This window comes from Vipera berus (genome assembly GCF_964194415.1).
Source record: "Vipera berus genome assembly, chromosome: 14".
NCBI classification, from domain to species: Eukaryota; Metazoa; Chordata; class Lepidosauria; order Squamata; family Viperidae; genus Vipera; species Vipera berus.
In genome coordinates this window covers 14,346,282-14,360,508 of record NC_138217.1, presented here as the reverse complement: position 1 = coordinate 14,360,508, position 14,227 = coordinate 14,346,282, and the positions used below count along the sequence as shown (strand labels likewise).

The window sequence follows — 14,227 nt, the reverse complement described above, 5'->3', positions numbered from 1 at the left end:
TGGCCTCCAAAACACAATTCACCAATCAGGCTTGTTGCATGCAGTAGAGGCTTGCTAGAAACAGGGACAGTTGGAGAGAAAATCGAGGGAGAGTTCTTGACATATATGGGTAATAGGACACCATACATATTACTCATAATATGGGAAACTCTTTTGGGTAGTTCTCTGGGCAGAATAAAAGCTCACAGCATTTTAATTAGAAAATCATGAAGGAAATGGAGGCTTATAAGTATGTACAGCATGGAAAAATTAACAGAGTTGCGAGAACCCTAGTGTCAGTCTTCAGCCCTGGTGTAGCTTCAGGGCTTGGTTGCTCAAATGGTACATGTGACCACTTGAGACACTTTCCTGAACAGCTTTGGGCAGGAGACCCCAAGCCCTTTTAGTCCTGGTGACCTCTGTGAACCCATCCCAGCGTGCCCTAGACTCCCAGCTGCAGGGGAGAAGGGTAAGGCAAACAGCCCCTGCTTCCCTGCTCTAATGCCCACTATCCTGCAGGGCAGTAAAAAGTCTCTCCGTGCACGGTCGGCCAACTTCTGCCAAAAGACGCAAGAAGTAGGCACCATCTTGGCCAAGCACCTTTCATACACGCAAACCGAAATGGATGCCCAGAGCACCTTTATTTTGATTTGTGGGCTCCCTCAAAGGCAGCTTCTCTTTCTGGCGCACAAGCAGAGACAGGACAAGGTTGCTACCTGCCCTCTTCCCTCAGTCCCTCCGACTCCTTGTCAAGGAAGGGACAAGCCAAAGTGTATCATGGGTTGCCCAAAACAGGATGAGGGATCAAGAAGGGGCTTTCTTTTCCTTCACCTTCTCCTCAAGGTTCGCAAAGTACTTCATTTTGCTCAAGAGCCTTTTGGCCTTGGGAAGGTCATCTGCAATTAGAAGACCAGAACAAGCCTTAACAAGGTAACAGGACTGCCCAAACCGCCAGGGAAACCTACACTGGGAAGTTAGGGGGAAACTCTGGGAAGGAAGCCAGGAAAAATGGCTGTGAAGGAGCCTGCGTGGCTGTATGGATGGATGAGAGCGGGTGAGCTGACTGTCCTGCTCGCCACCGCCCACCTGGCCTCCTACCTTGCTCGAAGGCCCACCGCCCACCTGGCCTCCTACCTTGCTCGAAGGCCCTGCTCACCTCCTGCAACAGAGCCTCTTGCTTTGCTGGAAGAGAGAAGAGGAAGAGGAGGAAACCACGCAGCCTTCCTTCGGCCGCCTCGCAAGGAAGCTCAGAGGGGCCTCCGCTCCCGACCCCAGAGGCCCCAGAAGCTCTCACCGACCTGCCAGAAGGCGCTCCAGCGCAGCCAGGCTCGCTTCCGAGTGCGCGGCCGCCAACTGCTCATTCAGCTCCAAGACCTCTGCGAGGAAGCCGGGCTCGGCCTCCGCATCGCTGCCCGCCGCCAACTCGACTCCGTGCAGCTCCAGCTGGGAAGCAGCAGAGGGCGCGGCTCAGGGTGAGCCCCGCCGCCGCCGCCGAGCCCGCCGCCCCTTCCCGCCGTCTTACCAGGTAGAGGCCGCGGCTGAGCGGGCTGCGGAGGGTGCAATAAGCCAGGTTGATCAGAGCGGCGTGCTGCTCCGAGAAGCCGCGCTCGGCCTGCAAGGCACGGAGGGGATCACAGCGCCCGCCCCGTGGCGGGGTCAAGGGCCCCGGGGTCTTCCAGCCCAGCTCCAGCGGGGCTCCTCCTATCGGCTCCTACCTGCGGTCGGCGGCTGAAGCGGTCCGGGTGCAGCGAGCGCTGCAGGGCCAGAAAGCGCTGCCGGAGCCGGGTCAGGTCCACGGCGAAGCCGCGCGGGCTGCGGGGAGGAGGGAGCGTCAATCGGCGCCGCGCCGCCGACACACACCCCCGCCGCCGACCCCCCCCCCCCGCCCCGGGCGCGCCTCACCAGCCTAGCACCCGGAAGAGGTCCGCGCGGGCCTCCGGGGGCTGCAAGGCGTGGCACGAGGGGCAGAAGCCGCCCCCCCCCGCCGCCGCCGCCCCCCCCAGCGGAGCCCCGCAGCTCCAGCAGGAGCAGCAGCGCCCGGGCGCCTGGGATCCGGCCCGCCGCGGGGCCCCCGCGCGCAAGGCCCGCCGCCACATCCAGTCTAGCAGGCAGGCAGGCAGGCAGGCAGGCAGCCGCCCCGCCCCGCGCAGGCGCAGGGCGGGAAGCGCGGAAGGTGTCCCGGCGCCGCGGCCCCATGTCCCGCCCGGAGCCGTCGCCGCCGAGCCAGCAGCCGTCGGGCTCCTCGGGCAGCTCCTCCTCCGGCACGCTCAGCTCCCTGGAGACCCTCCCCGCGCACGACCTGCCCGCCATCCCCGAGGACCAGGAGGAGGAGGAGGCGGAGGCGGCGCCCCGGCCGTGGGGACACCTCTTCGGCCTGGCCAGGGGCTTTCCCGACTGCGGTGCGTAGCCGGCCCGGGGGCTTGGGGCGGCTGCGGGGAAGGGTCCCGAGCGGAGCCTGGGCGGGAGCGGTCGGCTCGGGACGCGGCTCCGGGCGTGGGGTGGACCGCTTGGCTTCCGCGAGCCGCCTCGTGGGCCGGGCCTGCCCGGGCTGACCGGACCCGCTCCTCTTCCCACTCAGTCTGCCTGAAGAACGAGTACTGGTTTGGCCGCGATCCCGGCTGCGACTACAGCTTTTCCAAGCTGGATCTGGCTAGGAGCGAAGCCTACCGGCAGTACAGCAAAAGGCATTTCCGCATCTTCAGAGTAAGCCCCGGAGGGGGCTGAGGCCTGGGGGGCTGCCCCTTTGGGGCATGGGTCCGCTGCCCTCCCTCCGATGGGAGCTGAGCGAAGTTTGCTTTTCTGCCAAGGAACTGGAACCTCGGGGCTGCTTTGTGACTTACCTGGAAGACCAAAGTGCCAACGGGACCTTTGTCAATGACCGTGTGGTGGGCAAGGGCAGGAAGATTCCTCTGGCCCATGTGGCCAAAATTGCCCTGTCTCTGCCTCACAACAAAGGTAGGCAGAGCTTGCTTGGCATGTCCAAACAGCAGGAGGCATGGAAAACCTACTTTTGAGACAGCCACACACACACACCCCTGCTCTTTGCATTTGTTCTCTGGGGCAGCAGAGCCACAGCAAATCAGAAATGCTCCTTCACTTACCTGGCATGCCTCACATGTCCAGGGCTGGACACACTCCTGCTGTGCCCCAGAAAGATGCAACCTAAAGACAAATGCATGCCACGGGCACCCCGTGCTGGAATCCTGCAGAGGGCATGCCAAGCCCTACTCTGCCATCAGAAGTGATTGAAACAGCACCTCTGTAGGATCATATTTCTCCTTCAGGGGATGCAGCACACGGAGTCTCTGGGGCTGGGGCTGGATCACTGGGCACCAGGGAGTTACCGTACTCTGCTCCTCCCACCCACACAACCCCTGCCAACTGCACTTCAGAATGCCTGTCTAGGCAGAGCAGGAGGTAGTTCTGACAAGATACTCGAGGCTTCCCATAATGTTTGTGATCATCCCCCAGTAGTTTTAAGGAAAAGGGGTGAGTGTATGAAGTAGACCTACAGTTAGAAATTTGAAGGCAAATGCTCCTTCCAAATGGCCACAATTTTCCTTGAATATTTTTGCATTTGGTGATTTTCTCAGGCCCTGAAGATAGTCTTGCCCTTTAGTCGTTGTCCACGTTCAACCATGCTTGCAATGTGGCATGGCACTGGCTGGGTTGTGCAAAAGGGCTTCATGCCATTTGTAACAGGAGTGCCTTCTCTGCTGCCTTCCCAGTGTTTGTGTTCTCTGACCTGGAAGCCGGGCATCAGCTGGAATACCCCAAGGAAATGCAGAAGAAGTACATCGTCTCAAAGACACTGGGCAGGTTGGTGGGAGGGATCCCTTTCTTGGGGTGGGGGGCAGGTTGGTTTCAGCATGGGTCTCCCTCAGTTGGAAGATCTTTCTGCATCGGCTTCAGCTGCTCTCACACTGTCTGGGCAGAATGGATCATACTAGAACCAGATGAGGCCAAAGAGCTAAGCTAAAGCTGCCCATAGCTGTCCTCTTGGGAGCAGCCCCCTGGTCTCTGTGGGCCTGTCTCCCACCCCCCACCCCCAGGCTCCCCTGGGCCCACTGTGGGAGGAGAGTAAGAACAAGATTGCTAGGCACCCGGGTCTCCCTTACACAGCCATTTCTTCCTTCTGTTTCTGTTAGTGGGGCCTGTGGAGAGGTGAAGTTGGCCTTTGAAAGGGACACCCATAGGAAAGTTGCCATAAAAATCATAAAGAAAGCAAAGTTTATGACTGATGCTTTGCCAGAAATGGTAAGTTTTTCCATTTTGTTTCTTTGTACCCTAATCCTAGCCAGAAAGGAATCTTTTGAAGGGAGGAAAGCATCCCTGGTTTTAACATATTGATGCAACATGTTTGTGCATGTTTGGCTGGGTGTTTGTGGACTCCATGTAGCTTCAATGCCTTTACTCTGTGTGTGTTTTTCACCAGAGGTTGATGCAGGAAGCAAATGTTGATTGGCCTATTAGCTTGCTCAAACCCCTCACCCTCCACCTTGAGGGAACCCCTTTGGAAGACCAAGGGACTTAAATTTCATCCAAGTGCATAAATTTTCTAAAAAGCTCTTAAAATGTCCCACTGCTGACACACACACCCCAGTTCAGCCCTGTAGAAAAAGGTAACAGCTTTGCTGCACAAATGAGCTTCATTTACCAGCTTCTGTTCCCACTTTTTAAGGTGAAGATCTTTTCTCCAAGAGCTGCTGTCTGTCTCCCTTTTCAATTTAATTTGCAGTTGAGCAAATATGTTTTTATTTTTCCTCTGGTTTTTGCTTCATTACAGCAGCCACTCCTATCACTGTCTTGTTTTGAAAAATGCTTCCATTTAAGGGGATGAGTTCAAGCTGCAGGGGTGACTTTATATTTTGATGCTCCGTTGTTTAACAGCAGGACAAGCCCTCTAACATTGAGAGAGAAGTGGAGATTTTGAAGAGGATCGACCATGTGAGTAACCTTCAAAGTGAATAGCATATTCTGTGTTGGGTGTGCTCCTCTTTTGATTGGAACTAAGTCACTCAGGTTTCTGGAGAAAATTACTTGTTTTAAAAAGACACTGTCCTTCTTTTTTTAAAAGCATACTTAATCAGGCGACTCGTATCTGTATGAATGGATTCACAATCCTTTTTAAAAGCAAAACAAAATTGCTCTTTTAAACACTTTCCATAAGAGTCACTTCTGAATATTGTCTTTCTTTTTCTCTGTAGCCCTGCCTAATCAAGATAATAGATTTCTTTGGAGGAAAAGACTTTTACATTGTGTTGGAATTGTAAGTTGTGGTTCTGGGTTTCTGTCTGTGACTCATTGCAATTGAAATGAGCATCTGATATTCCCAGAAATCAGCAATATTTAGAAGGTGAGCTGGTAAGGGTGAAGGAAAAGAAAGAGAATGTATCTATAAAAAATGAATAGTATTTCAAGGCCCATTTAACTCCAGGAAATAGAGCCCATCCCCATCTATGTTCAGCTGCTGCTGCAAGGCTTATCTTGGCACCTGATTTTGGTGTCTGATGAACAATCCCTTGATCGCAAATGCTTGTGGCTCAAATAACTGTGAGGTCCAGCAAGTCAGGAAATTAGTAGAGTCAGTTGGGGTCATTTGCAAAGAACCCCACTTCTAATTTCAGCCTGAAGAGCTGATCTTTCCTGGTTAGCACTGGGTCTCTCTGCGTTACCTTGACATGTGCTTCCTAGGAAGAAAACAAAGCCCGTAACTTTCCCTCTAATCTTTTCAGGATGGAAGGTGGGGAACTGTTTGACAAGGTTCAGCGACCAGCACGGTTGAGTGAAAGAACTTGCAAACTTTATTTTTACCAGATGTTATTGGCTGTGCAGGTAATTGTGACAACGCGATCTGGGAGCCTGGCTGGCGACTCAGCCAGGCATCTGCTGTTAGAGGTGGGGTTATGCTGTGTATCACATCAAGAAGGAACTGGGGAGGGGGGGGTTAATACCTGGGGAGCCTGTCAAAATGCATTTTATGACTAAGCTCAGGCAGAAGTTAAACAGCTGTGAATAGTAATCAGCAGAACACCAAAGTTTATACCTTAAAAATAAACCATGTTAGTTTGAAAAAGGGCTACCAGACTCCTGTCTTGCATCTTTTTGTAAGTCCATTTATTCCATGTTTTTTTCCCTTTTTGGTATTCTCCAAAGTACCTTCACAAACATGGCATAGTTCATCGGGATTTGAAATTGGAGAATGTGCTTTTATCATCTAGGGAAGAGAACTGCCTTTTAAAGGTAAGTAAGGAACTGCCTTCCCCTGTAAGCAAATTCCTTTTATACTGAGTAAGAGGGCAAAGTAAGATGTACATTTCTGATGAGACTGAACAGGCACAAGGAAAAGTTTTATTTCAAGTTTTGAACTGTTCTCAACTTTCCTTGCACAAGATTACAGATTTTGGGCAATCCAAGATTGTTGGAGAAACTTCTCTTATGCAAACATTATGTGGTACTCCTGACTATCTTGCTCCAGAGATTCTACGTTTTGCTGAAACAGATGGATATGGACGATCTGTGGATTGCTGGAGTCTTGGAGTGATTCTCTTTATGTGGTAAAAAAGTTTAGTATTGCTGGTAAAATACTCAGCTTCACATCCCTGTTCTTTACAAGAACTAATGCTGTACCTTGGTGTAAACTCGCTGAGATCGGAGTAATGTCTGGATAACACCCACCCACCCCGGGGTTGCAGCCCTAGGTCAAAGTACAGGTCTCTGGCATTGCAACCTAATGTGGAACTTAGCCGTGCTGGAGAGAGGAGATCACACAGAACATTCTGATTGAGGCTGAGGGCCACAGTTTGGGGAGTGCTGGGATTTTAAGACCTGTTTGGGAAAGGTTATATTTTTAAAAGCAATGCGCTTATTTTAGGGTTTACACTACCGCTGTCAAAAACCTGGCCAAAGGCAGCTTTGAGAAGTACTAGCAGGAAGGAATGAGCTGCAGCTGTCCCCCTGTTGTAAAAGGGACTGTTCTTCCTTTTGCTCAGCCTCTCTAGCTACCCGCCTTTCTCCAAGCAAAGTGCCCGGCTGTCTCTGACAGAGCAGATCACCAGTGGAGACTACTATTATGTTGAAGAAGTATGGAAGGATGTTTCCAAAGATGGTACGGCAGTGCTTCCCAAGGAACTGGGAGGACACGGAGGGGTGTGTGTGTGTGCATGTGGGGAGAGAGTGGATTAACTGCTTTTGAGGCACCTGCCAGTCAGCCTGCCGTTGTCTTAGCTTTTTAACTTGCCCAAAGGTTTGCGGCCTTCCCGGCCTTGGAATCCCGTCCTGAGTGAACCTCCAAGGAAGGGCCCCATGGAGGCACCCGGGCCTCTCTGGCCTGGCTGGGAAGTTCAGATGTTACCATCGGTTACTACTGTTGCCTTGAGGAGGGAGCAAGATGGGGGAGTCTCATCTTAGGTGAAAGCTTCTGAAGGCGCTGGGGAGCTGAGGCCGGAGGAGACCGGCAAAGGCAAAGCCAGAGGGCACCTTCTGTAGCCTGTTCGCTCTGTCAGTGGCTTTGGGGAGATTGGCAGGAGCTGCCCTTGGAGACACTCCAGGATAAAAGACAGTATCTTCACCAGGTTTAGTCTGATTTCCGCAGCCAGAGAGAGAGTGGGGCAGGACTTCCATTTATAGATGGTAAAAGGAAGGTGAGGAAAGGGTGTTGCTGTCTCAGCTGATGGGGATCCTGCCCCTTTCTCTCCCTTTTTGGGCTCATGTTAACAGAAGGTTACTCACGGGTGTGGCTATTTATGCAATTTAGAGGCCAAATGACTCTGGATGGTTTACACTTTAAAGGCAAATAATAAAGATAAAACAGAAAGTGTGCAGAAGAAAAACCACACATACAAGCCCGAAGGCTCCACCTGGTGGCCTGGGAGCACAGCCAAGCCTTCAAAGACTTTCATCAGGGCTGGAGCCCTACAGACCTCTGCAGAACTGCTGTCCCAGAGGGCAAGACAGGCTTCCTGGGTTCTGACAGATGGCATTGTTTGGGCAAGGGGATTAAGTTCTCAGCTGCTGCCCCAGTTCCAGCAGGAGAGAGGGTGATGGTGCAGGGATGCCACAGGGCAAGGAAAGCCTCTATCGGCAGCATTTGTGCACCAAAGGAAGGTGGAGCTCCCTTCCCTTAACAGCCTGTTGTTTCCTTGATGCAGCTTTTGACCTGGTTCAGAAGTTGCTAGTTGTGAACCCCACCAGGCGCTTGAAAATAGAAGAGGCCTTGGAGCACCCTTGGCTGCAGGTAGGGACAGGCTTGTCCGTCTGGGAGGCTTCTGCCTGGTTGCTGAGGAATTTTCTTTGAGGGGAGACTGGAGGGCGAGAAGGAATGGGGCGGTTCTGCAGGAAGAGGAATGAGGCAGGAGATGTGCTTGAGCCCTGTTTGTCAAAAGTGACGAGAGGGGGCAATGAGGTAAATCTGGGAAGCCAAGCAAGAGTTCCTTCTGTGGCTGTTTCTCTTTGCTGTGCTCTGTAGGACACCACTTAACCAGAAAGGGACTCCTGTTGTTGCTTCGTAGGTGTGTGTGCAAAGAACAAGGCAATGAAGGAAAATGCTGCATAGGTCTGGGGGTGTTTATTTCCTGAGGCAGGATCGTACCCTCCTCCCAGTGCTTAGACTCATGCCACTTCCCCTGCGGGTTCTGCCCCCTCTGCCCAGCCATTCAGCATTCTTCATTGGCCAGTGTGCACACTGACTGTCTCGGGGCTTTCCTTAAAGCTGTGCTCATGTGTGTTCCTCATAGGATGAACCTATGAGGCATACTTTTCAACAGATACTTGCTCAAACACAGGACATGAGAGTTAAGCCTGAGCCTCCGACTTCGGTACGTACTCCTTGCCTTTGCTTTTGTTCTTGAAGAAGGGACCAAGCAGCTCCATGATTTTAAGTCAGGCTTGCCAAATAACAGTATGTCCATGTCTGGTGCATTGAGCATGAGGCTAAAAGGTGCCAGTTCCAGTGCTGGGGGGGGGCTTATGTTATGCTCAAGGTTGGGGGACGTGTGGCCCAGTGCAGGCTTTGTTCTGTCCCACATGTTCTGTTTGAACATCTGAAGACCTTTTGGGGTCTCAGCTTGGCTGGAATGGGGACTCAACATCCCCTTTGGATCAGTCTTTGATCCCACAAGGCGCTAACTGTCCTGGTCATCACCAACCATAACACCACATGCAGAGCTGGAACAAAGGAGGATGTGAGGCGGTGTCTGCTGGCGAAACATTCTTGGGCATTTTTCGGGCCCTCCCTAATCTGGTCACAGCTCTCGTTTGGGGACATGGGGTTTGCCCCAGCATCCTGCCAGCAGAAGAGAGGGCTTGCTCTGCAAGAGTTGACAGTTGTCCACCCCTTTCCAGGCGCCCTCTGGCAGAAAAAGAGGCGAGGACGACTATGGCAGCGGCGAGAGGGCCGAGCCTTCCAAGAGGCTGAAAGTGCAGCCGGGGCCTTGATGGCTGCCTCCAGCCCGCTTTTTAAACTACTGTAATAAAACTTGAGAACCAGCTGCGCCTCGCTTCCTTTCCTCGGCTGCGTGGCTCGGCCAAGCGACCGGCTGAGCCATCCGGGCCCCGGAGCGGGCGGGGGCTGGCACCGCGGACCGCCCCTTCCCCAACAGCCCAGCTGGGAGGGCTCCCTTCAACTTGGGGAAACTCCGCCAGGAGTTGGGAGGAGGCGGGGCAGGGGCGAGTCCTGCCTGGCCATCCTGCGCGGCGCAAGGCGGCTCCCCCCTCCAAGCGGCGGCCGGACCCGAAAATGGCGCGGGGGCCGGCCGGGGGCTGGCGGCGCTGAAGGCCATGCAACGGCAGGAGGCAACTCGCAGGGCGTGGCGGCGGCGAGGCGGAGACGGAGGAGAAGCAGCCGGTGCGGGAGAGTCGCCGCTCGCTCGGGTGAGCCGTGGCGCGGAACCGGCCCGGGGCTGCTCGGGCAAGAAAGATTGGCCGCCGGCCCAGGGCGCGCGAGATCCGGTCCTCGGGCACCGGCGGTTCTGCTGCTGCTGGGCGGCGGCGCGCCCCCCTTCTGGCGCCGTGGAAGCTGCAGCCGGAGGCCCGCGAGCGGGGAAGGCGCGGGGTCTGGCGGCGCTTCCCGGCAGCCGAGCGCGAGCCGGCGGCGGCGGCGTCCCCTCGTCGGCTTGGCTCGGCCGGTTGGTTTGCTGAGCGAGCCCGGTTTGTACCAGGTGCGAAGCTGCCCGAAAGAAGAAAGGCTTCCCCGCCGAGGAGGCTCCCGGAGCGGGCGCGGAGAGTCGCTCCATGTAGCCGCTTCGGCCAGACCCCGGATCGGCCTTTCTCGGGCGGGGCTGCCTGGAGCCGAGGGCACTGGGCTCCGGCGGGGGGGGGCTGCCCTCAGCCCCTTTGCCTCCCCCCCTCCCCGATTTGCTGTGCTCTGTCCCGCTCCCGCTGGGGCGCCCACTCGCTCGGTGTGTTTATGGAAGGCTAAAACGTCCCCTTTGGCTGCAGGAGCAGCGCTGCCCTCGCCCACCCGCCAGGGCCTGTTTTCTGAGCGGTTTCAGCGGCCCCTCTTGCGGGATCTGCTCCCTGCCCGACTTCAGGTCGCTTGGAGGGCCACCTTGGTCTCTCGAGGGCTTGTTGCCTCAGAAGCCCCCGTGCAACAGGTCTGCTTTTCCTTTCCTCCTGATTCAGCAGAAGAACCGCGTCCATTCCTATTTGGGGAGCCCCAATACTGAACTTGTTAAGGAAACCTTGTTTTCTCCCTGGTGTGATGGGAAGGTGGAAGCCAGGGGGGAGAACCAAGGCAGTTGGCCGTTAGTTTTGCAGAGTTGAATTGCTCCTCTAAATGGCCCTATTCAACCCTGAGTGAAATCCAGTGGTCATTTCACAGCTGGGGCGATGCTCTTCAAATAGTCTGTTTTATTGCTACTCTGGACTGGAGAGCAGCTTATCTTAAACACCCCACTTTTGTCTATGTAATCTCCATGGATTAAAAATTCAACAAAGGGGAAGGAAGGAATTCTTCTGAACTCCCTTCTCACCTGCATATAACTAGCCAAAGCTTCCTGGATCTTTGGTTTTGATTTATCTGAAGCAAACAATCTGGTATGTGACACTGAAGTCCTTCCTCAAAAGATTGGATTTGACTTGAGGGAGTTCTCCCAAAGGCTACCAATTTCAGCTTTTCATTAATCATGTTGCATTCTCCTCCTATGGGAACATACTTCTTTTACTAGTTTGATTCAGGAAGTTGCTGCTCCCTCTGTCCAACATCCTTGTGCAGAAAGAGGGAGGAGTACAAAGCCCTATTACAGCTTTCCCTTCATCCAGGGAACACCAGGTTGTAGGCCTTGTAAACTGACTGAGAGATCAGCTCTCTTACTGCCCTGGGAGATCTTCCTACAGAGATAGAAAAAGGGGTGGATCTGAGCTTGCAGGTCCCCATGTCATAATACTAGGGCGTCAAGAAATAAGCTTCTTTATTTGTGGCATGAGGCAGTGATTCCCTGAAGGACTGAGTGTCTCATTTGGAGAGGTTGGCCCCGGGGGAGTCCCCAAAGGGAGAGGGCACACTTACATCTGCCCCGGCCACGGGGCAAGCTTCTGCTTCAGGGCAGAGGCAGTAACCTGACCACAGTGCACCCCATGGCTTCTGTGTGCTTGCCAGTAGCAGAGCCTCTAAGCAAATGCCCCTTTCCCCTTGCCAGATGACTCTGTTTGGGTCCAGAAGCCTTGAGGATAAGGGCTCCAGCGGGCCCACCCTGAGTAAGGCTGAGTTTGTGGAGAAAGTGCGACAGAGCAACCAGGCTTGCCACGCGGGCGACTACCCCAGAGCCATCCTGCTCTATGGCGAAGCCTTGGGGGTCGATCCCCAGAACTGCATCCTCTACAGCAATCGCTCTGCGGCATATATGAAGATCCAGCAGTACGACAGAGCTCTGGACGATGCTATCAAGGCCCAGCTTCTGAACCCCAAATGGCCGAAGGTAGGGATGTCCACACTTAGGTGTGTCTATGGAGGCATGTGGGAGGGTGGGAGTCCCACAACTGTGCCTCGAGGGACAGGAGCATCCTACCAAGCTCAGGGACTGGAGGGTGGGGCATGGCAGCCGCAGCTGGCACCACATGGAGAGCCATCTGTGCCCCCAGCCTCCCTGCCTGACTTGCCTTCTTTACCTTGAGGTGGATACCATCGGGTTCCCGAAGCAACAGCAATCCAGCTTCTGTCTTACCATCTGGGTACCCAAATGGCTTTTGGGTTTATCTCAGTGAAGTTCCTGGGACCATACATTGCCCTTCCCTTCAAACTCTCCTGCTGGAACTGCCCTGAAAATCTCCCACACAGAGTGGCTGTAACTCACCCCAGAGCATATGTGTTTCTGTGTATATGTCCGTGTGTTTCTGGGCAGGGGCCTTCGAGAAAATGTGCTATCCTGCTCTCTAGAAAGAGGCTGTGGCAAGGCGAGGCTTCCCAGCTGGAGGCGTATTGTCCTAGCAGGCACTGTGCATGGAGCTGGAAGCAAAACTAAACTCCTGCTTCCCCATTGTGCCTGCTTTCCCTTAATTGCAGCCTTGCTACACTCCGCCCATCAGGAGCAGAGCAGAGAATGGTAGACTCTTTAATCCACTGTGGCTTGAAACAGAGTCCCTCTGCCTTCCTGGGCAACTTTTTGTGGCTTGCGTGGCCAGTTATTTTGTTGATTTGCACATGCAGGGTTTCCAATTCGGTGCACCGCCCTCCTGAAAAGGGGAAGAGCAGCCAGCTGAGGAAGGGGGAGGAATGCTTGTAAATTGCTCTGGGAGAGAGAGACAGAGATGGCTGTGGTGGTGGGAGGGAGGGAGGGGTGCAAAGATTCGGCTCATGCGTACTTTGTTGGGCAGCCCCAGGAGGTCTCTGGGACGTGAATCCCGTTCTGTGTAGACAGCCATTTTCTGTAAGTCTCTGGCTCTTGAGATAGCAAAAAACAAAATGGGAAAGGGGTCTTCAACTAGGACACGAAGGGGGTGTTTTCTGGAGGAATGTCCAGCTGTAGCAGAATTTTTGGGGCTTTGCTGTCACCATTATAATGTCCTGTATTTTGCCACTGCTTAGTCCATTGGGGAGGCGATAAACCAGCTGCACAGGAACTCTCTAGTCCAGTAGCACTGGAGTCCAGAGATTTGGAGCGAACGTGTGCCAGCCGTGATGCATGGGGCGAGCAGAGGAAGCGTCGTCGCTTTCTCTCCTTGTGTGCAGGGAGGAGACCTTTTTGGCTGCTTCAGATCTTTGTCTGTTGCCTAACCTTTGGAGCCCTCTTCTGTCGCTGATGGGCTCTAGGGCAGGAAGTACCTTGCTGGTAGGCTCATCAGATTCCCCCCCCAGTCACCACATCCACCAAGCCCCTCGGGTCCTTGAAAGCCTCCAAATGCCTTCCCAATGGCAAATAGCTTCCCTGCTGCTTGGCATTTCCCCTCTGCCTGGACCGGAGTAGGAGAGAACTGGGGAGGGGGGCAGGGGGCTTGCAGGTTCTTTCTATGGTTTGGCTTCCTGGGGTCTGAGATGGGGGGGCCAAGGCTGGCTTGTGGCCAAGCTTCTTTTCCTTTCCCATGGAAGGCAGATTCTTCTCCTGCCTCAGCCGGAGGAAGTGGCCAAGGCTCCTGGGACAAATGCCTCCCAGGATGACCCGAGTCTCGGCCTCTGTCTCGTCCTATGGATGAAGAGGCTAAGCAGTCGGGGGGGGGAATGCTTGGAGGAGCACCCCTTCTAGTGAGGGGCCTCCAATTTTCTCCAGAATGCTTCCACGTTTGAAATCTCAAAAAGGTTTCTGAAGGATGGTAACCACCATTGCCAAAACAGAAAATGAATGGTTTTGGAGGCCTCCTATTTAGGCCTCTGCTGTTTCTGGATGCCTGTTGTGGTCTACAGATATTATTTCTGTGGAAGCTGTTGGCCAGGATCCAGGTTGTATAAATAGTGGGTTGCATTAATATTTTATGTTTTGAGAAAAGCATTAAAGCTGGTAGTTGAAGAATCCTCAGTGATAGTTGTCCAGTCGTCGAGATGATGGATTCTTTGGCTCTTGTTGCTTGCAGTTGCTTCTGAGAGTGGGAACCCCTGTGCCGCTCTGCCCAGCCTTTTGTAGGACCATGGGGGATCTTGGTGTCATCTGCCATAAGCTCCTTGGGGGAAAGGAGGGCTCTCCAATTTTGTGAAAAGTCGTGCTATCAGTGCTGTCAGCAAAAACAAAAAGCATCAGCTCTAAATACTCAGCCCAGCTTACTTGAAAGTCTCTGCTGGATCCCAGAATGATGCCAGACGCAGTGCCAGGAGAGCTTTCCT

General features: G+C 54.0%; 3 protein-coding genes across 5 annotated transcripts in view; 2 read left to right on the top strand and 1 right to left on the bottom strand.

Moving 5' to 3' along the window:
* Positions 1 to 597: 597 nt before the first annotated feature.
* On the bottom strand, positions 598 to 2,118 carry HSCB (HscB mitochondrial iron-sulfur cluster cochaperone). Of its 2 annotated transcripts, none has more exons than XM_081338919.1 (6): positions 1,882 to 2,118; positions 1,695 to 1,791; positions 1,502 to 1,591; positions 1,278 to 1,422; positions 1,114 to 1,161; positions 598 to 875 (listed from the first exon to the last, which is right to left on the bottom strand). In XM_081338919.1, the coding sequence occupies exons 1-6, from the start codon at positions 2,073 to 2,075 to the stop codon at positions 784 to 786; spliced, it is 666 nt and encodes a 221-aa protein (XP_081195045.1). In that variant the 5' UTR covers positions 2,076 to 2,118; the 3' UTR covers positions 598 to 783. The 2 variants fall into 2 exon arrangements, with proteins under 2 accessions (XP_081195045.1, XP_081195046.1); XM_081338920.1 differs by having other exon boundaries at positions 1,136 to 1,161.
* Positions 2,119 to 2,152: 34 nt separating this feature from the next.
* Positions 2,153 to 9,467, top strand: CHEK2 (checkpoint kinase 2). 2 transcript variants are annotated; one of them, XM_081338914.1, is made up of 14 exons: positions 2,153 to 2,378; positions 2,558 to 2,682; positions 2,787 to 2,934; positions 3,708 to 3,798; positions 4,128 to 4,236; positions 4,873 to 4,926; positions 5,187 to 5,248; positions 5,715 to 5,814; positions 6,136 to 6,222; positions 6,373 to 6,536; positions 6,972 to 7,087; positions 8,130 to 8,215; positions 8,715 to 8,795; positions 9,322 to 9,467. In XM_081338914.1, the coding sequence occupies exons 1-14, from the start codon at positions 2,174 to 2,176 to the stop codon at positions 9,412 to 9,414; spliced, it is 1,521 nt and encodes a 506-aa protein (XP_081195040.1). In that variant the 5' UTR covers positions 2,153 to 2,173; the 3' UTR covers positions 9,415 to 9,467. The 2 variants fall into 2 exon arrangements, with proteins under 2 accessions (XP_081195040.1, XP_081195039.1); XM_081338913.1 differs by having other exon boundaries at positions 4,870 to 4,926.
* Positions 9,468 to 9,756: 289 nt separating this feature from the next.
* The window catches only part of TTC28 (tetratricopeptide repeat domain 28), a gene marked incomplete at its 5' end in the record, with an annotated part of 30,861 nt that continues 26,390 nt past the window's right edge, over positions 9,757 to 14,227 (top strand). Inside the window, 2 exons of the mRNA XM_081339255.1 lie at positions 9,757 to 9,849; positions 11,616 to 11,894. Coding sequence (XP_081195381.1) covers positions 9,757 to 9,849; positions 11,616 to 11,894 — 372 coding nt within the window. The remainder of the gene's footprint in view (positions 9,850 to 11,615; positions 11,895 to 14,227) is intronic.

Coding starts and splice junctions, on each gene's coding strand:
- HSCB (XM_081338919.1), bottom strand. CDS start 2,075: ATGTGGCGGCGGGCCTTGCGCGCGGGGGCCCCGCGGCGGGCCGGATCC. Junction 1,792..1,881: donor CTCTTCCGGGTGCTAGGCTG/GTGAGGCGCGCC, acceptor TCCTCCCCGCAG/CCCGCGCGGCTTCGCCGTGG. Junction 1,423..1,501: donor TCAGCCGCGGCCTCTACCTG/GTAAGACGGCGG, acceptor GCTGCTTCCCAG/CTGGAGCTGCACGGAGTCGA.
- CHEK2 (XM_081338913.1), top strand. CDS start 2,174: ATGTCCCGCCCGGAGCCGTCGCCGCCGAGCCAGCAGCCGTCGGGCTCC. Junction 2,683..2,786: donor GGCATTTCCGCATCTTCAGA/GTAAGCCCCGGA, acceptor TTTTCTGCCAAG/GAACTGGAACCTCGGGGCTG. Junction 4,237..4,869: donor CTGATGCTTTGCCAGAAATG/GTAAGTTTTTCC, acceptor GTTGTTTAACAG/CAGGACAAGCCCTCTAACAT.